The 22,518-nt window shown below is 35.3% G+C and overlaps 1 protein-coding gene across 3 annotated transcripts in view; it reads right to left on the bottom strand.

Moving 5' to 3' along the window:
- Window positions 1-22,518, bottom strand: part of LOC137643911 (Ig-like and fibronectin type-III domain-containing protein 2) — a 274,344-nt gene that overhangs the window by 17,176 nt on the left and 234,650 nt on the right. For all 3 annotated transcript variants that reach the window (XM_068376666.1, XM_068376667.1, XM_068376668.1), the window contains 15 exons: window positions 21,479-21,696; window positions 20,556-20,759; window positions 20,073-20,279; window positions 18,769-19,250; window positions 17,996-18,171; window positions 17,397-17,665; window positions 15,607-15,817; window positions 14,630-14,752; window positions 12,873-12,996; window positions 12,137-12,318; window positions 3,978-4,091; window positions 3,205-3,379; window positions 2,503-2,649; window positions 1,558-1,669; window positions 564-763 (listed from right to left, as the gene is read on the bottom strand). In XM_068376666.1, the coding sequence (XP_068232767.1) occupies window positions 564-763; window positions 1,558-1,669; window positions 2,503-2,649; window positions 3,205-3,379; window positions 3,978-4,091; window positions 12,137-12,318; window positions 12,873-12,996; window positions 14,630-14,752; window positions 15,607-15,817; window positions 17,397-17,665; window positions 17,996-18,171; window positions 18,769-19,250; window positions 20,073-20,279; window positions 20,556-20,759; window positions 21,479-21,696 (2,944 nt within the window). The remainder of the gene's footprint in view (window positions 1-563; window positions 764-1,557; window positions 1,670-2,502; window positions 2,650-3,204; window positions 3,380-3,977; window positions 4,092-12,136; window positions 12,319-12,872; window positions 12,997-14,629; window positions 14,753-15,606; window positions 15,818-17,396; window positions 17,666-17,995; window positions 18,172-18,768; window positions 19,251-20,072; window positions 20,280-20,555; window positions 20,760-21,478; window positions 21,697-22,518) is intronic.

Below are 22,518 nucleotides of genomic sequence, written 5' to 3'. Positions count from 1 at the left end.
ATATATATATATATATATATATATACATATATATATATATATATATATATATATATATATATATATATATATATATATATATATATATATATATATACATATATATATATAATGTATATATATATACATATATATATATATATATATATATATATATATATATATATATATATATATATGTATATATACATTTATACATTATATATATATATATATATATATATATATATATATATATATGAATGTATATACATACAAACATACATATATACATATATATATATATATATATATATATATATATATATATATATATATAAATATATATACATATATATATATATATATATATATATATATAAAAATATATATATATACATACATATATATATATATATATATATATATATATATATATATATATATATATATATATATATATATATATATACATATATAAATATATATATATATATATATATATATATATATATATATATATATAAACTAAACAATTATATACACAAAAATATTAAAAAGATAATGGGGCAATATTTCCATACTTTGCAAATTGGAATACGTCACATAATTTGCACTATGAGTGAAGTTGATTGTGGGCGTGAGAATGGAGGTTCCTTGAGAATTTCCAGCCTTTACTGCTATTTCGTAAGTCATGCCCTCCTCAAGACCCTTGATGGTCATGGAGGTATCGGATGTGTCATTCTTCATGGCAGTTCGGTTGCCAACTGGTCTCCAAAACACCCTACAAGGAAGATCAATTTTTTAAAAAGGCTGAGCAAAAAAAAAAAAAGTAGAACATTAGATAGTCTGTTGGACAGAGTAGAGAAAATGAATAATCAAGTTTTGGAAAGTACATCTGTTTTTGGGTATTTATAATTGGGTAGGTATAAATATTACTTTGAATATTAACTTTCTATTACTGCAGGCAGTGTAAGGCAAAGTAAAGCACATAAAAGTAAATATTTGAAATGTGAATCTCGCCACTAGCTATATTGAAATAAGCTTACAACGTAAGTGAGATTTTGTAGTAGTACAATGAAGTAATGTACCACCTCATTAATCTAAAGATCTCACAAAATTTCAGTACGTCTTCTAAATATGCTTTATAAGTACTATTCAAAACACATGAAAAATCTAGTATTACAAAATTCAAAATAAAATATTTAAAAAAAAAAATACGCTGCTATAAAACTAGGAACGATCAAATTTCTCCAGGACCGAAGAAGAACTGGGTTTGGGAGACTTGTCTGAGCCTCGGACTCCAGTTTGCTTTGCGGCGCCTTCGACTGAGTCTCGGACTCCAACCACGGTCGTCATGATGTTCTCATTCCAATCCTTCTATCCCATCATCATCCTAAATAACCTCACCACTTTCACATCCTTATCCCACTTACGGGCTGCTAGTAATTTGGAAAGAGCTCGTGATCCCCTTTTAAGGAGGCTAATTTTATTCCATTCATCCATCCATTCTGATCACAGCACTAAAAATAATTCATGAATAAATAGATTTAGCCACCATATTTCAAATCGGCTTACCTGTATAGCTCAACAGCCTGAGGATTCTTCACAGGTGCCTTCCAAGCTACATGGGCAGTTGAAGAGCTATCGCTTATAATGCTCAAATTGAGTGGTGGTCCGGGTAACATACCTAATGCGAAAAAAAATAATTATTAGGAATAAGATATGGCACAGGGGTGCAGTGCTCCACGAGACATATTATCTTAGCGAGACATATTATCTTAGCTTGAAGCCTATCCATACACGTTTTTTATTTCACATTTTACATTTTAAGAAAAACCATTTCATGGTAACTATGTATGCATTAAATATTACTAACAGGGATAAAATATACCATCTAAAATTTTGCGCCAGTTATGTAAATTACGTAGAATATATGATAACAGATCAAGCATTTGTGAAATCACAGTTTTTAATTAATGCGCGTAACATTCAGAGGCTATCGTAATGGGTAGCCTAGATATTCTATCAAAATTTAAACATTTGCAGTCTCCTACTCTGAAAATTAAATCAAAGTACATAAAAACTATGTAAAGTGTATATTATCTGATAATTACACAGGATTAATTTAGCAAAAGGCAGTAAACATACGATTTCTTAATCATATTCGGCATATTCTGAAAACATCATAAAGCCCTAACATCTAAGTACTGAAACTACAATATATGAAAATATTTCGAGGAAAAAAAAAAAAACAATAATCAATTCTTGTTATTTCGAATGTTTCTCTGTCCCGTAGATTATTAACTCATCAATCCTTAATGTTTATGCAACAGTACTATTTGCCTAAATTGAACAGCATATAAAATTAAGAGAAAGAAACAGCCATATCGCAAAAAAACAATTTAGGATACATATACATACAGTAATATTAGCCTAAATTGAACAGCATAAAAAAATTAAAAGAAACAAAGAGCCCTATCCCAAAAGATCAATTTAGGATGTACAGTATATCATACTTACCTTCCCCTTCGTTGAAACAGCTAAATATTGGCGGTGCCCACTGGAGTACGCACAGATTCTGTCGTGGAACAGGCTCCCCTCGACACCAGTCCAGGCAATGCACAGGTACACCCTTCTGGCTGCAGCAACTTCTGTGATCGGATCCATCTGGGAGAAGAAAGACAAATAATATTTGCATTTCAGTGGTCAAAAGACTTGTTCGTCGAAAAATTGTTGCAACTTATAATCAATTTAATATAATACCTGGTCCACATACTAGATTTACTTTATTTATAATTAATTGGGAGTTATAAATTGTGTATTCGGCTGTAACATTATCCAAGTTTCTATTTCTAATTTCTCAAGTCCCCTGAGCTCTAGAGAGGTCCAGGGGTCCCCAGTAAGTTGTCCTGAACACTGGGGAGTTCCAGAGGGCCCAAGGAAGTTTCTCTGAGCCCCGGAGAGGCCAAAGGGGCCCAAGGTAGTTCCCCTGAGGATGCAGGAGTCCCAGGGGGTCCCAGGAAGTTCTTACTGAGGAAGTAATTCTTAATACCAAAATGTCTCTCTCTCTCTCTCTCTCTCTCTCTCTCTCTCTCTCTCTCTCTCTCTCTCTCTCTCTCTCTCTCTCTCTCTCTTCCCTAAAAAATGAAACCCAAATATTTATCCTAAGAGAAAACTATTCAGTATAAGTAAATGTTAGCATCACCAGTACTAGACCAATACCTGCTGCACATTTCATTAGCTTGCTGAAGTCTGGTACACATTCTTCTCTGTTCATCACCCGATCGAAGTTCAGCTCATGAAAAGAGCAAGCATCGGCACAGGCATCAGAGACATTGTTCACTCGGCAACATTCTGTCACGTCAATGTCGAGTCTAACAGGAGTTTTCAGTATCACCTGAAATATAATGTATGGGAATCAAAACGTTATTTTAATTCAATTAGAATACATGGAGTAAGTAGTAAAAACCATGTAAGGAAAAATGGGATGGTAAGAATTAAATACTGTAAAAACTCATGCATTTATATTTATAACAATATGTTTTACACTTAAAAAAATTGATTTACAAAACGGTAAATGCCTGGCAACATTTATTCCATGATTTTTACCGTTTTAAAAACTGATATATTGACGTAAAGGAGTGATGTTGCTGCCACTAACCCATGAAATATGATAACAAAGCAGGGTAAATTGCAGTCGCCTGTATTTTACTGAAATACGGCTAAGAACCTTTTATATTAAGGAGAAGTTTAGGTTAAAATTACGGTTCTATTTTAAAAGTGTATGTCAAACTACAGAAATATAATGGAAAATTATATGTAATAAAACAAAAGAACCATACTAAGTATTGACTAGATTCAGTAAAATTGAGTGAAACTAAAAGGCTTTAGGCACACAAAGTAGCAGCTGTTAATAGATGCCTACGTACACTGAAGAGAAAGTAAAATAGACTTTGTTCTTGAATTATATCCACACGGTAGCAGTGTCATCTTACCTTTGTGGCGCATGAAAATGTTCCAAAGACGTTCTTGGCATAACAGTAGTAAGGACCAGTCTCGTTTTCACCAACAGTCTTAATGGTCAGTTTCATGTTATAGATTCCTCCTCCCTGCGAGACAACAAAAGATTTTTAACTCTGAAGAAATGAAAATCACATGTCATCATGGCATAGATACACTTTAAAAAAATCTGCATTAAAAATGGTAAATGTCTGGCAACATTTATTCCAGGATTTTTACCGTTTTAAAAACGGATATATTGACGCAAATGAGTGATATTACGGTCACCAACCAGTAAAAGGTAATAACAAAATAAGGTAAAATTACAATCGCCAGTATTTTACTGAAATACGGCTGAGAAAAGTATATTTTTACGGAGTATTTCCGATTAATATTAACAGGGTATATACAGTATATCAATAAGGAGCATGAGTTAGATTGGCCAGTTCCAACATATGTATGGAAAAGCCCAACCTAACCTAACCTAACCTTATCCAGGATAATATTTGAATTGGCCTGATAATAAGGTCCAAAAAAATCAAGGTATTTGTTTAAAAGACCACGCTCTCCATATACTGCCAAATTCTGCAAAGCTATCGTTTTCCGCTATTACTATGTGACACATGGTGCCTACACATTATGGAAAGATTGAAATAATAATATTTTTCCCCATGATCATATAGGATTTCACTAAGAACTACCATTATAATCTTAAAGCATACTTTCATATCTAAAAAAAAAAAAAAAAAAACTTCATAATTCGTTTTTAGTCAGACCCTTTCACCCTTGAAGAAAGTTCAAGTTATTTGAAGATGATTCTATTTATCCATTAAAGACGTCGAGGCTATAACATAAGAGTAGTTTGTTCATGATAGAATTTTCGTTCGTAAGCAACATTCACTGGGATCCGCTGCTGAATTTTATTAGTGGCTGCTTGCTCCAGCGGATTAAAGAAATCTGTGCAGATGAACAACATCCGTGTTATACACGTACTTTCTCCGAACTGCTTTCCCAATCTTCCGTGCTCTCTCCGGTGATGGAAAAAAAAAGTATGCATAAAGTATGGAGAAAGGCTGGGTAGCCTATACGTGCATAAATAGTACAGAAGATGTGTCTAAAGTACGTATCGCATCGGAGAAAGTACGAGTGGTGGCTAAGACAGTACGGGTGTCAGCAAAGGCGTCACATACAGTACGGAGAGACTACCAATGGCATATAAGGAGCGGCAGCTGGACTCCTTGGTCTTTCTATTAAAAGAACTGGCATAAGCTGCAATATTAAACAGAAACTCCAACTGGCAAAACACAGTAAAGGATATTAAAACGTTTCAAACTATTGGATAAAAACATAACAATACATTTTTACAACAGCCTGATAAGACCTCTATTTGAACATCCAGTAGCACCAGAATGCACAATAGCCCAATAAAAGATGAAAACCCTAAAAAATTTCGAATTGGAAATATGAAACCAAAACCATAATAATAATAATAATAATAATAATAATAATAATAATAATAATAATAATAATAATAATAATAATAATAATAATAATAATAATACAAACAGCGAAACACTCCATAACATATACAATCTTGAACCAGTAAATGTCAGGTACCACAGAAGGGCCATACAAGCCTGGAAAAGATTCAAAAACATTTACCCAGAACTTTCAACAAGAAGTGGGGACAATAGAGACACCCAAAGCGAGTATTCCTGGTGGAAAAGGATAGCTCCATTCATTGCTCAGGAAGAACAAAATCCAGAGTATTAAAGACAACCAAAAAAGGTAAATAAACAAACACTAGAAAATGAATAATCATGAAAACACAAGTCCCTCGGATGCTGGCAACAGAAATCACCTTCTGGTAGTCCAAAAGACATGATGTTGACACAATAAACCAACAAAAAAGACCTATTGGGTCTGCCCCAATCTTTTCACCTTCCACTGTACTACATTTTAACACTTTCCCATCCAATCCTTCCCAACCCTAATTCCCCCCTACCCTCCCCCACTTATCCAATCTCCCTATACTGTAGCGGTCCTGAGCCAGGGTCCTTCTCTCCTCTTGGGAATATCTGCCTGATCAGTAGGAAAACTGTGATCGGACCCAAATAATGTGGCGGCATATATGGCGACCAGAGGTCATTCGTACTGTTATAATACACCTGTGCTGTATCCACAGTTTCCGTACTATCTGTGTACTCTCTCTGTACTCTTTGAGCAGCCTCGGTGTAGCTTCCACTCTTGGAGGTCAATACTTTCCAATGCCATCCGTATTCTCTTTGTACTGCATCCACAATCATTTCGACAATATGGCCGACCAGCCACTCAATCCGCAAGGTTTTCGTACTGTCTACGCAGCAAAAGAAAAAAAAATCCGTATTTATTCAGCAAAATTTACAGTATTCCCTTTAAAAGTATTCATCATATCAATAATCTTGATATCATGAAATCAAAATTATTGATATGATAATTACAGTACTCTCATGAGTATTGTAAATTTTGCAGAAAAAGTATTGATTTTTTTTTTCTTTAACGGTGGGTGATTCTTTTAAGGTTAAGAAGACTTAATTTCTGGATTTTTCTTTTAAAGGTTTCAAGGGTTTGAAGGTCACTCATGAAGGGCAGAGGCAAGGGACAGTGACATTACCCAATCAAGCAGGACAATGCCCTAGAGACAAACCCTATATATATATATATATATATATATATATATATATATATATATATATATATATATATATATATATATATATATATATATATATATGTATATATATATATATATATATATGACCAAGACCACTCTCCACCCAAGCTAGGACCAAGGAGGGCCCGGCAATGGCTGCCGATGAATTAGTAGATAGACCGGTAGGCTCTCCCATACACTCCACTCTTAGCTCATAAGGACAGTGAGGTTGCAGCGACCAAAGGAACTAACGAGTTTGAAGGGAACTCGAATCCCAGTCTGGCTATCACCAGTCAGTGATGTTATCACATCGGCCTCCACAACCCTACGTAAGTTCAGCGCTTCATTCTAGGAGACATCTTCGTCACTGCTTCATCGAGTAACTCGCATTTTTTCTTTTTTTTTAAGATATCAACTCGACTGAACTCCAATGACGCAAAGTTTTTCAAGAAAATATTTTAATCTTGTTCCAACATCCCAGATTTGCTTAGTCCAAAAACAGAGTTTAATTAAAGTGATTACCTTAGTTTGAGGTAATTTGCATGGTTTTAAAGTAATTTTAAGTTAATTTCGGGTTTCCTAGCTTCAAATTTAAGGGAATTGGAAATGTTTTAAGGTATTCTAAGGTAAAAAATCACCAGCACCTATGGTAATAGCCACATGCTCTAGTTTAAACCCCGAGAGCTGGTGCCACACGTTATCCTCTTGTTCAGCAACTGTGGCCTAAATTAAAAAATAACTATCTGGCTATTTACGATCTATTCTCATTTCAGTGATCATCATCTAGGGTTTTTTACGTTTCTTCTTTGTTAATTTCACTTTTTTAAAACTTTAAGAAAAAAGAGCCATGTAATTCACTTTGTAATTCCATCATTGCTGATATCTGGAAAGGTGCATTTCCTGTTAAGCCAAATATGGTAATTATCACATCCTGTTCATTCCTCAACTTTTACTTTTCCGGATTTACATATGGGATTTTTTTCTTATATTTATCCTGCTGTAATTTGTCTTTATTTACACTTGTCTTTTCTAATTATTGTTTTTCACTGAGAACAAAATTTATTTCACAAAGAAAAAAATTATCATTCTCTCAGAGAGAGAGAGAGAGAGAGAGAGAGAGAGAGAGAGAGAGCTAAGCCAGCAAGTCTGCACACCACCATCACAGACCACAGGCAATATAATATTAAAGATTGCATAATAAAAAATGCTACCAGATTAGAGGATAAGACTACATGGCGTGCTATACAGAAACGGAATTTCCTCAAAATCCTGGAAGCACAAGAGTGTGGGCAAGACAAGGGTGCATGAGGCAGTATGCGTGTATTGGAATTCGACATGCCGCTCAATAACCTTCAGTGTAGGTATATAAAACTCCACAAGATACGGAACTTTTATAGCATAGCAGTTCTACCACGTTTCAGCGTTTAAAACATGAATATAGCAGTGACTTTATTTTTTTTTTTCTGAACATGGATGTGTAAGGAGAAAAGTCTTGGTACTGATAAACAAACATACATATACTGTACTCTTACATACATACATGAGAAATATAGCTCGCAGCATTTTTAAGATGGGTTTGAACACTATGGAATGAATAGTTGAGCTGAGAAATACATGTAGATTGAATAACAACGCCTGTATTATCAACTGTTATCTGAAGTGAAAAACAAATTATTTGTAGATGTAATTCAAATACGATGTATTCAGGAACGGCGGATTTATCCATTTAAAGGGTTAAAGGCCACTCATGAATGGCAGAGGCAAGGGATAGTGACACTGCCTTATCAAGCAGGGCAATGCCCTAGAGACTGACCACATTACCTAAGATCAGCATCCAAACTCCCTCTCCACCCAAGCTAGGACCAAGGAGGGCCAGGCAATGGCTGCTGATGACTCCCCCAAAACTCCCTCATCCTTAGCTCACAAGGATGGTGAGGTTGCAGCATTCAAAGAAACTAACGAGTTTGAGCGGGACTCGAACCCCAGTCTGGCGTTCACCAGCCAGGGACGTTACCACATCGGCTACTACTATTCTAATGACATTCCTGCAGCTGGCCTCGTATGCTAATACCTGTAATGCTATTGTCGATTGGAATATATAATACTCATTACACCCTAATGTCATCTCTAATCTAATTTTGCAAGGAAATTCTATGTTTTAAAAGTTTAAAGGCTGCTCGTGGATGGCAGAGGCAGGGGGACAGTGATTAATGCCCTAGAGACTGATCAGCGCCCAAGTCCCTCTCCAGGGAGGGCCAGGTAATGGCTGCTGATGACTCAGCAGGTAGACCTATAGGCCCCTCCAAACAACCAATCCTTAGCTCGCAAGGAGGGTGAGGTTGCAGATGCTACAGGAAACTATCGAGCTTTAGCGGGTCTCGAACCCCAGTCAAGAAGATCACCAAGAAGGGACGTTTCCAATAGGCCACCAGAACCACTGGCCAATCTATTAATTAACTTTTTTTTTTTTTTTTACGAAAAGAGGAACGATACAAAAGAGTGAGATTTAACTGAGATAGATAGGGAAGTTTTGATCAACATTAGTCTTGATATTGACCTTTTCACTGCTAGTGGTGAATTCATCAAAACTTCTGATGTAGGAAAATCTTTCAAAACCAAACAAATCGTAGCTTATTGATATATATTGGAAAGCCCTCATCAAGACCTTTCCAATATATACCAATTTCAAAGTTTAGGGGACTTTTAAACAAAGCTTCCATTTTTCAAATTTTGATTAAGTCAGTAATGCCAGTGAAAATGGTAATGGAAATAGATACATCTGCCACTTAATCTCCTCAAATAATTTTTGAGTCCTGACTACTTTTAAGCAGATGTCCCTTTTACTTATTTTTTTAATGTTCCAATTCCATTTTTTTTTCAAATTTGCTCCGATCTGCATCCTGCTTTATAATTTATAAATGTGTTTTTACTTATTTCTTCAATGTCTTTTCACATATCAAGCTATTTATCAAATTCTTGCTAAAATAAGTATTAAGTGTAGTTCAGTTAGGATGACCGGATTTATCCAAACACAGTCACTACCTAAGTAAATAGTTCGCCAAAACATTTTAGAATCTTTGACTGGTTTTCTTATAAGGAAGTTTTCAAGCTCAGCAATTTCCTAAATGGAAATTTCTTAATGGCATAATAATATACTATACTGTATTCTTATTAAACAAATTTTTCTTATCACTGTATAATGTATCTAGTTTTTCTTTATGTATTTCATCATCTATTTCTGTATACCGGTGTTCAAGTTTCACGAGACCTTAAAGTTTTTTTTTTTTTTTTTTTTTTTAAATTACATTTATTCTATAATGAAGGGAGGATATCGATCAACTTTATAGTCTGAGAAAAAAAAAAGTTTCCACACTGATTTAAAAAATGAACATGTCACGTAATATTACCCAAAGCACCGGCAAAGGTTTCCACATTGATTTAAAAGTAAAATATGTCAGGTAATGTAATCTACTCACCGGCAAAGGTTTCCACATTGATTCAAAAGTAAAATATGTCATATAATGTAACGTACTCACTGGAAAAGGTTTCTACATTGATTTAAAAGTAAAATATGTCACGTAATGTTATCTACTCAACGACAAAGGTTTCCACATTGATTTAAAAGTAAAATATGATACGAAATGTAATCTACTCACCGGCAAAGGTTTCCACATTGATTTAAAAGTAAAATATGTCACGTAATGTAATCTACTCACCGGCAAAGGTTTCCACATTGATTTAAAAGTAAAATATGTCACGTAATGTTATCTACTCAACGACAAAGGTTTCCACATTGATTTAAAAGTAAAATATGACACGAAATGTAACCTACTCACCGGCAAAGGTTTCCACATTGATTCAAAAGTAAAATATGTCATATAATATAACGTACTCACCGGAAAAGGTTTCCACATTGATTTAAAAGTAAAATATGTCACGCAATGTTATCTACTCAACGACAAAGGTTTCCACATTGATTTAAAAGTAAAATATGTCAGGTAATGTAATCTACTCACCGACAAAGGTTTCCACATTGATTTAAAAGTAAAATATGACACGAAATGTAACCTACTCACCGGCAAAGGTTTCCACATTGATTTAAAAGTAAAATATGATACGAAATGTAACCTACTCACCGGCAAAGGTTTCCACATTGATTTAAAAGTAAAATATGACACGAAATGTAACCTACTCACTGGCAAAGGTTTCCACAGTGATTCAAAAGTAAAATATGTCATATAATGTAACGTACTCACCGGAAAAGGTTTCCACATTGATTTAAAAGTAAAATATGTCACGTAATGTTATCTACTCAACGACAAAGGTTTCCACATTGATTTAAAATTAAAATATGTCAGGTAATGTAATCTACTCACCGGCAAAGGTTTCCACATTGATTTAAAAGTAAAATATGACACGAAATGTAACCTACTCACCGGCAAAGGTTTCCACATTGATTTAAAAGTAAAATATGACACGAAATGTAACCTACTCACCGGCAAAGGTTTCCACATTGATTTAAAAGTAAAATATGACACGAAATGTAACCTACTCACCGGCAAAGGTTTCCACATTGATTTAAAAGTAAAATATGACACGAAATGTAACCTACTCACCGGCAAAGGTTTCCACATTGATTTAAAAGTAAAATATGACACGAAATGTAACCTACTCACCGGCAAAGGTTTCCACATTGATTCAAAAGTAAAATATGTCATATAATGTAACGTACTCACCGGAAAAGGTTTCCACATTGATTTAAAAGTAAAATATGTCACATAATGTTATCTACTCACCGACAAAGGTTTCCACATTGATTTAAAAGTAAAATATGTCGCGTAATGTTATCTACTCACCGGCAAAGGTTTCCACATTGATTTAAAAGTAAAATATGTCATGCAATGTAATCTAATCACCGGCAAAGGTTTCCACATTGATTTAAAAGTAAAATATGTCAGGTAATGTAATCTACTCACCGGCAAAGGTTTCCACATTGATTTAAAAGTTAAATATGTCACGTAATGTAACCTACTCACCGGCAAAGGTTTCCACATTGATTTAAACGTAAAATATGTCACGTAATGTAATCTACTCAGTGGCAAACGTTTGTTTCCACATTGATTTAAAAGTGAAATACCTTACGTAATGTAATCTACTCACCGTCAAAGGTTTCCACATTAATTTAAAAGTAAAATATGTCACGTAATGTAATCTACTCACCGGAAAAGTTTTCCACATTGATTTAAAAGTAAAATATGTCACGTAATGTCACCCCACTCACCGGCAAAGGTTTCCACAGGAATTTAAAAGATAAATATGCCACGTATTGTTACCCCACTCACTGGCAAAGGTTTCCACATTCATTTAAAAAATAAATATGTCACGTAATGTTACCCCACTCACTGGCAAAGGTTTCCACAGTGATTTAAAAGATAAATATGTCAGTAATGTTACTCTACTCACCGATACGAGTTCAGTAGGATGGTGAATTATAAAATTTCCACCGTGTATGACAGGCACTCGACCTTCGGGATCTCTCCACCACACCAGAGAGGGTTCGGGCCAGGCGTTCACTTTACACTCGAGGGTGGCTGAGTCTCCTCGTAGGACGGGCACCACTGGAGCAGAGTCGATGAGAGGTCGACCTGGGGCAGAATCGACGGGGGATAGTTAGTCACTTTGACATAGGATTTATTCCTTTTAACATGTAAATGTAATTGTGAGTATATCATTACGCAGTTGAATTAATTTACTATCGTAAGAGAAGTTAAGGACATGTTTTAATAATAATAATAATAATAATAATATTAATAATAATAATAATAATAATAATGTAATAAGAAATAAAAAAAGTTCATTACAAGATTAACATCAGAGTCAGTAGTTACCTTCAATAAAACTTGTTAGAAAGAGGATCTAGTTTTAAAATACAACAACAACAACAACAATAATAATAATAATAATAATAATAATAATAATAATAATAATAATAATAATAATAATAATAATAATAATAATAATAATAATAATAATAATAATAATAATAATTAAACAAATATTCATTGTGGTGTGTAGCTGTTAAAATTAGGAAGTTTTCTACGCAAGGGCCCATCCTTAATTCTGAATCCTTCTATTGATGTGAAATAGACATTAATTCTTATCTTTAAAACAAGAGATGAAAGATAATGATAATACTTACGAGATATCCTGATGGTCTTAGAAGCTTGCATGGGTGTTCCATAGCCGTTGTCTGCATAACACGATATTTCGGTCATGTTTCGGGTCACATTGGGTACGATTGTTACCATATGTCTTGTAACATTCTGAAAGCAAAGTAAAATTTCATCTAAGTTTTCGCTTCAATTTGGTCATGGCAACTGTGCGGGCATACATCGCTAACTGATATTCAGTACAATTACCGCTTGGTCGTTAAGTCTAAATTAGGTATATTAATATAAAAAGAATAAATAATTTCTTCTAAGCAGTCAATAAGCAAGAAGGTAGCATTTGATCGCCGGGAGGAAAGGCAAATGGAGACAGTTAATATATAATTCCCGTGACAAATTATATATAAAACCAAACCAGCTCCTTATAGTGAGCTTTTCAAAAACTCGTCGTCGATGGTTGATCAAGGAAAGTAAGATGGTCCAATCGGTGGAACTTCAAAAGTCCAAACTTGCAGAGACTGTTTTTATGTTGAACAGGCTGACATGAGTCTCTTTTTATAGTTTATACATGGAAGATTTGTTGTAATATTATAACTATTCTTGAAATAATTTCTTTAATGTTTCATTAAGTTCTCTTGTAGTGCATTTCCTTTCCTCACTGGACTATTTTTCCATGCTGGAGCCCTTTGGCCTATAACATTCTGCTTTTCCAAATAGAGTTGTAGCTCAGCTAATAATAATAATAATAATAATAATAATAATAATAATAATAATAATAATAATAATAATAATAATAATAATTAATCCCCTCCCTTAACTCCTTTGACCTTTGCTAAATAGGGTACATCCAACGACTGGTTGTGTTCTTTGTTTCACTTACAGAATAAAAGGTAAATCTCATCAAGAACCTCCAAAAGACAATATGTTACCCGTACATGACCTCACTAGTAAATAGTTACCTGACAAACTATGATATTATTAACATACGTGTTACTTTGCTGCTATCCCTATTTCCATCAACTTACATCAAACAATAAAACAAGAGATGGTTGTGGGATTTTAATTCAAATAGTGTGAATATTTATTGGTATTATATAGAATAGTAGGAATATTTTTATACAAAATAGGATATTAAACCGAGAATTTTTAGATATAAATAAATATGCTTGGAACTGATTGAGATTTTTCACTGAATTCATAAGATCAATTACATTAGCGGTGCGAACGCACATTTTCTTCTCGACGGTATGGAAGATCAAACTTTGTTTATAATATAAAAACTGTAATAGTATTAGTCACAATATGGATACAATTGATTTAATGTGTTTTTCACTGCTCAAGCGAGGGATTCCATGACTCCGCAATGGTTTGTACCCTGGAGTACACATCCGTGTCAGTAGATCTGATCTTTGGCTTATTCTCATATCCATATGGTCGCCGTTTCGAATGAGCCATTTCCTTCTATCTTGCGCCTCTACTTCATTAATTCCCGTCTTTATATATATATATATATATATATATATATATATATATATATATATATATATATATATATATATATATATATATATATATATATATATATATATATATGCGATAAAGTAATATATATATATATAATATATATATATATATATATATATATATATATATATATATATATATATATATATATATATATATATATATATATATATATATATATATATATATGCGAAAAGTTAAAAACAAAATAGACTTAATATTATCACTTACATTTATCTAAGAAAAAGATCCTAATTTTCCTTACCTGGTGGATCAACTGCCCAGAAATGTATAGGGATACAGTGGGTGGGGGAGAGCCCATGGCGATGCAGAGAACAGTCATGTTTCCTCCTTCAACAATCAGGTTGATTGGATGGATTGTGGGTTTCTGAGGATATTCATAATCATCATCATTATTAAATCTTGACTAAATTTCCCAATGCTCCACAGTTACATTTTAAGCCTACATATTTCGATGAATTGAAAGAATGTCTTCATTATCATTAATTATATCAACTAAATTATCCAAAATTATCTGTAATTACACTTTTTCTTCGATCAGCCTTATATTTGAATGCATTGATAGTACATTACAAAACTATGTCGAATTAATGTAGAGTTCATAAGAGAGAGAGAGAGAGAGAGAGAGAGAGAGAGAGAGAGAGAGAGAGAGAGAGAGAGAGAGAGAGAGAGAGAGATTTTAATAAATCACTTCTACAAATGCAGGATATGATGGATGCTTGAGAGAGAGAGAGAGAGAGAGAGAGAGAGAGAGAGAGAGAGAGAGAGAGAGAGAGATTCTTAATAAATACCTTCTACAAATGCAGGATATGATGGATGCTTGAGAGAGAGAGAGAGAGAGAGAGAGAGAGAGAGAGAGAGAGAGAGAGAGAGAGAGAGATTTTACCTTAACCACCTGCACAAATGCAATGTATGCAGGATCTGAGAGAGAGAGAGAGAGAGAGAGAGAGAGAGAGAGAGAGAGAGAGAGAGAGAGAGAGAGATTCTTAATAAATTACTTCTACAAATACAGGATAGGGTGGATGTCTGAGAGAGAGAGAGAGAGAGAGAGAGAGAGAGAGAGAGAGAGAGAGAGAGAGAGATTTTACCTTAACCACGTGCACAAATGCAAGGTATGCAGGATCTGAGAGAGAGAGAGAGAGAGAGAGAGAGAGAGAGAGAGAGAGAGAGAGAGAGAGAGAGAGAGAGAGAGAGAGAGTTTATTTGATCCAAATCAATCACCTCCACAAACGCAGGATATGCAGGATCTGTCCAAGCAAGAAGGGTTTCAGAGGGTCTCCTCTCCCCCATGTCGTTAAGGGCTGTGACGAAGATAACATGCTGAGTGTTGGGAGTCAAGTTTTCCAAACGAAGAGCCGTTGCTCCTACGATGTGCTCGTTGTATTTACCAGGAGTCGCGTCAGATGTGACAGCTTGGTAATGCATTTTGTACCTGATAATGAAATGAATGAATTTTGTTAATTGATCAAAGGGTTACCATGTATTTTTAAAGATGCTCTATAAGAGAAGACAAAGTAATTGGATGAATGTTTATCGCGAACACGTGTTTATATTTAGGAAATAGTCTGGATATTCGCTATGTGTATTGGTCGAGTTTTAAATTTAAAGGCCGCTCATGAATAACAGAGACAAGGGAAAGTGACATAGCTCTAGCAAGCAGGTCAATGCCCTAGAGACTGACCATATATACAGTACATATGATCAGCACCCAAGCCCAGTCTCCACCCAAGCTATGATCAGGGAGGGTCAGACGATGGCTGCTGATAGCTCAGCAAATAGACCAGTAGGCTCCCCAAAACCCCCAATTCTCAACTTGCAAGGATGGTGAGGTTACAGACACAAAAAAAAAAAAAAAAAAAAAAAACGGTTTGAGCGGGAATCAAACTTTAGTTTTGTGATCTTCAGGCAGGATTGTTTTCTTTGTAATCTAGAGGGACAATCAAGTAATAACTTAAGTTAAAGCAACTAAAATTACAAATTGTACTACAGTGCTACAAGCTTTGTATTGGCTAACCGGACACCTACTATTGTAATACGCCTTTGGGACCGTTTGTGTGTGTGTGTGTGTGTGTGTGTCTGGCAAAATCCTTACCTACTATTTTAAGACAATTAACAATTTTCTTCATGAAGGTCACCAATATTTTATGACATCCTCTTCAATCACCAAATGGATGCCGTGTGAAGTGTTATTGGGATCTCAATCTATTCAGGCTTTCCATTATAATCAAAACAACCTCCTCATTAATTCAAAGGCATCCATGTGTGTAATTAGCGCGTTGGGCAAATACATCCAATTCATAAAAGTATTTAAGGGAAATGTTAATTACTTACATTATTTAATTCATGGTTTAATGCTTTAATAAGTGATACAGTGTTGTAAGACGGATCTCGGGAGTGCTGGAAGAGGGCGAAAAACAGAAAATAGGGGGACCTAATCCCCTAGGTTATGTTAGGTGAACGTGGTTAGGTTATGATATAGACTCGCTTCACACAAGCCGATTGAACTTCGCGGTTCTGTCCGCGCGGATTAAAAATCAAAGGAGATCAATGAGGCCTTTCACACGCTGCCGCTCAGAAGAATTTCCGAGCGGTAGTGATTTATTATCTGTGCGCACTGTTAATCCGCTTGATTCCAGTGTAGCTGCTTATAGAAACTGCAAGGCCACTCAGGGTAAATCCCCTGGTGTGAAGACATGACTCTTAAAAAGACTATTTAGTAAGTTAACAAAAGAACGCCGAAATTATGTGAACAAATGAAATTGTCAGAGAAATAAAACAGCAGAAAAATCTCCTAGATTTAGGGCAATTTTTTTTGGGGGGGAGGGGCATTTCAATAACCTCAAATTCTAACTCATCTTGAATTTCTAATTTACATAAAAAAACAGCTATAACATATAAAATCCAATTAATTTACTTAAGAAAACTGTAAACCATAACTGATAAAATAGAGGTGAAGGGTTGGGAGATCCTCCATTATATAAACCGGTGTGATAAGTAGTTGGTTTACTCACTTGAACCTATCAGTGGGCAAGGCCAAGATAGGAGGCTGCCAGCCAATTGTAAGCGTGGTAGCGGTCTTGGCTTCCAGCACAACGCTATGGGGTGGCGAGGAGACGCCGGCGATGGAAGTGCCATTGGCCGAGTCCGATGTGATGTTCACTGTAATCACGGACGACGGCAGAGATATTCCTTCTTCATTCGCTGCTACCACGAAGAAGTTGTACAAGGACCCTTTCTTCAGATCTTTAACTTCTGCCACTGTGTCTGTTAGATTCATTGTCTGAGAGGAGAAAGTCAATGGACGTGTGATTCAGTTTCTAAGTCGATCAATAATTAGAATTAGCTACCTAGATTATTATGCACTTATTGAAAACGGTGCTATCTTTTCATCTGCATCATAATTATAAGGAAATTGCTTTTATTGAGGGTACTTTGTTAATCTAACATATATTTCGACCAAGTGATAAAATAAACGAATAAAATTGCTAAGCAAACCAATAATACAATTTGTTTTGTACAGAAAGAGGTCTTCACTTATCAAAACTAAGCTTCCGATACATGATAAAAAGAGTATTAACAAAAATACTAAAGAGAATTGAAAGGGGCTCACATTGTTAAGAGCGAAAACAACATGCGAGGCAGAATGTTTATCGACTGACTGATAGTGAAGCTGATACATAGTTGCGTTTGGACCCTCTTGAGGTTCTTGCCACACCAAGGTTACAGAATCGTCTGTAATCTTGGTTGCATGAAGGGTGGTAATTGGCCCAGGAAGTACACCCACACCTGGAATGAAGAAAGAATGTATTTAGAAGTACACCGACACGTGGAATAAAGCATGAATGTATTTAGAAGAAGTACACCGACACAAGGAATAAAACATGAATGTATTTAGAAGAAGTACGTCCACACCTGGAATAAAGAGTGAATGTATTAAGAAGAAGAACGCCCAGACCTGGAATAAAGAATGAATGTAATTACAAGTACACCCACACCTGGAACAAAGAATTAACGTAGTTATATAAATGTGTGCACTACTTTTGGAGCACCATTTATCTATGTTGCGATCATTTCACCGTTCTGAACTTGAAAAGAATTGAAGAACTTATAGAAAAATATCTCAAAGTTATTCAAATATATTGTGATGTACTAAACATGGAAGATACTCCAATTAGTTAGCTTACGTGAAAATACTGACATTGATCTATCCAAGATGGGATGAATATGAACTGAGCTTCTTCAAGGCACATCATAATGTTAAAAGTATCTCAAAGTTAGTAAAAAAAAAAATTGTGATGTGCTAAAATGAAAAATTTTCCAATTAATTAGTTTACGTGAAAACACTGACTTCAATCTACTAAGAAGGAATGAAGATAAACTGACTATCTTCAAGGCACATCATGATGTTTCCAATGTAAGGCATACAGACTGTAGGCGTGGCCCGATCGGCCACAAACGACCCCGAGCAGACACCCATACAGGCAGCTGGTACGCCCCTCCTCTTGCAGCAGGGACGATGATCCCGCCCACCCACAGCACATCGTAACATTTTGGATAGCTCGGGTGTGCAACTGGTGGCTAATTTACGAACGTGGGTCATACGGGCCCGGTAATCACAAAGGGGCATGCATCCAGGGCTTACATTGACCTGCGTGCAGCACGTCGAAATGTTGTAGGTCGTGTTTTGCAGGCGGTGTTCGTGTATTATGGTTGGGGTTTTGAAAATGACACGCTCCGACTGGTCGCCTGGTCCATGTTTGTTCAGAGCTTGGACGTAAACCTCGTACTCTGTGCCAGGACATAGGTTTTCTAAGACATACGGGGCATGCTCTGAGAACCCAATCGAATAAGTCACGTCTGAGAACCTGTGATAAAAGAAGTAAGTCAAAATGCATTAGGTAATTCTCCTGACGAAAGAAGATAATGTTAGTCAAGCAAGAGTTTGTATGTTTGAGATTTATGTAATGTGAATATCATATTGATAGCTTGAGAACGGGGAAGAGATTAGTTACATAAAAATAATCCAAGTGAATAAATAAGTTGAAAGTTTATTCTCTCATTATTCAGGCCCTTTTCTCATAACGCGAAACTCTTACGATAGTTACAAGAAAGAGAGAGAGAGAGAGAGAGAGAGAGAGAGAGAGAGAGAGAGAGAGAGAGAGAGTTTTCGCAAGGTAAGATACAATATAAGTGTCATATTCCGACCCATTTTCTCCTTCAAGTAGCCTCCAGTAGCCCTCAAGAGACCCAAACTGTAATAAACCTTGAAAAATGTTCATATGGCGAGTTTAAAGGTTTAAACGCCACTCATGAATGGCAGAGGCAAGGGACATTGACATTGCTCTATCGAGCAGGACAATGCCCTAGAGACTGACCATATATACATAGATCAGCGCCAAAGCGCCCTCCATCCAAGCTAGGACCAAGGAGGGTCAGGCAATGGCTGATGATAACTAAGCACATATACCTTTAGGCTCCCCCAAACCGCCCTTCCTTAGCTCACAAAGATGGTGAGGGTGCAACGACCAAAGAAACTAACGAGTTCGAGGTAATAATAATAATAATAATAATAATAATAATAATAATAATAATAATAATAATAATTCTGTTACAACATTTTCTGACTCAATCTCGGAAATGACTAACGTCGAGGAACTTGAGACAACAAGACTTCATTTTATTTTCACCAAAGACTATCACAGGTCGGCTCTGTCAAGGGTCTTGAAAGCGTATGATATGAGGTTACGGATTCTCCAAGTAGGTCGGGTTGAGACCAGCTGATGAGCGCAAAGGTCGGATGGATGTTTGACACAGTGATGGCCTTTGGGGTGCCAGGAAGCACATTATAGCCTTTCATGAGGCAGCTACGATAGTCAGTGAAGTATTCAACGCATCTGTTGGAGAGAACATAATAAGATTCATAAATACTGGTTTTGTTTTCTACTTACAAAAAACTAACTGTTCTACAAAAAATACTGTAGAAGGAAAATATCAAATTTCATGAATTCTGGTTTCTTTTTCTACTTACAAAAACCTGTTCTACAGAAAATACTGTATGTACAAATAATATCACATTATAGTATAAGCAGTAAATGAAATCACAGAGATTAGCCCACCCATTCTATCAACAAAGCTACTACTGTATACAGAAAACAACGGCTGATAATTACCTGAAATACTTGTAATCTATCTTGGTAACATTCCCCGTACACAGCTCGACACAGAGAGGCGGCATCCCTCTGGCCTGACAGCAGTCCGAGTGATCGTAGTCATTGGCCAGGCAGGAGAATGCTTCAGTGGCCCACGGGGCGCAGACAATCATGTCGGGCTCACTGATATATCTTTGACTAGGATCACACAAGTTTCTTAGACATCTGTGGCAAAAGAACAAAATGTTTGATAATCATAAAAGGACAGAAAATTCTTAAGTTGAAAACAAAACTAATTTGCTACAGGGAATTCAATTGAGTATAACTATGTGCATAGTTTTCGCACCAATTTTTCTTTTTTTTATTCAAAGGTCGCTCATGAATGTCAAAGATAAGGGACAGTGATAATTCCCTATCAGGATAAGGCAATAGAGACCGACCATATATACTGTATATATGATCAGTGCCAAGCCCCTTCTCTACACAAAATAGGACCAGGGATGGCCAGACAATGGTTGCTTATATGTTCCCCCAAAGCATGCCATCCTTAGCTCAATACATTTCCTCACTGGGCTATTTTTCCCTGTTGGAGACCTTGGACTTATAGCATCCTGCTTTTCCATCTAGGGTTATAGTTTAGCTAATATATTCTCCCAGAGGACGCCAACTTTAGCTTATTACTTTTCCTCACTAGGGTTATAGCTTAACTAATAATAATAATAATAATAATAATAATAATAATAATAATAAGAAGAAGAAGAAGAAGAAGAAGAAGAAGATGAAGAATAATAATAATAATAATAATAATAATGATAATAATAATAATAATGATAATAATAATAATAATAATAATAATAATAATAATAATAATAATAATAATAATAATAATAATAACAACATTGTACTAATATGGGGCCCAGTTCAGTGAGCAGCATTATGCTTACCTGTAATGCTTCACACCTCTGTCGGTACAGCATCCAACAACATCCAGTAGCGCAGGATGAATGACCTCGGTCTTGTTGACGGTAGATGCTTTGGTCAGCGCTCTTACACTGTAGTGAGGCAGTGAGGTTCCGTGTCGGTTCATGGAGGTCACTGATACCTCGACCCAGGTCAGCGGGGAAAGATTTCGGATAATAGTTCTTTTCTGTGTCGATGGAACCTGGAAAAGTAAATAATCGATATAAAAAAACCTTATTAAATGTTTTAAACGTGTTAATATATATATATATATATATATATATATATATATATATATTATATATATATAATATATATATATATATATATATATATATATATATATATATATATATATATATATATATATATATTGAAAGTTTACTGAATGTAGAGGATGATAGGGAGGCAGATATGATTGCTATTGCAGGTGTTGAGGTGCCGGTGATGGGAGATGAAAATGAGAGAGAGATTACAATAGAGGAAGTGAGGAGAGCACTAGATGAAACGAGAGTAGGAAAAGCATCTGGTATGGATGGTGTGAGAGCTGAGATGTTTAAGGAAGGGGGTGTGACTGTACTTTAATGGTTGGTGAGATTGTTTAATATGTGTTTTGTGTTGTCAATGGTACCAGTAGATTGGGTTTGTGCATGTATTGTACCACTATATAGGGGAAGGGAGATGTGCATGAGTGTTGTAATTCAAGAGGTATTAGTTTGTTGAGTGTAGTTGGAAAAGTGTATGGTAGAGTAATGATTAATAGGATTAAGGATAAAACAGAGAATGCAATTTTAGAAGTACAGGGTGGTTTTAGAAGAGGTAGGGGTTGTTGTATGAATCAGATTTTTAGTTAGGCAGATATGCGAGAAATATTTAGCAAAAGGTAAGGATGTGTATGTTGCGTTTATGGATCTGGAGAAAGCGTATGATAGAGTTGATAGGGAAGCAATGTGGAATGTGATGAGGTTATATGGAGTTGGTGGAAGGTTGTTGCAAGGAAGTGAAAAGTTTCTACAAAGGTAGT

This window comes from Palaemon carinicauda, chromosome 7, assembly GCF_036898095.1.
Source record: "Palaemon carinicauda isolate YSFRI2023 chromosome 7, ASM3689809v2, whole genome shotgun sequence".
Taxonomy (NCBI): domain Eukaryota; kingdom Metazoa; phylum Arthropoda; class Malacostraca; order Decapoda; family Palaemonidae; genus Palaemon; species Palaemon carinicauda.
The sequence above is the reverse complement of the archived record's forward strand: the minus strand, read 5'-3'. Positions and strand labels throughout refer to the sequence as shown.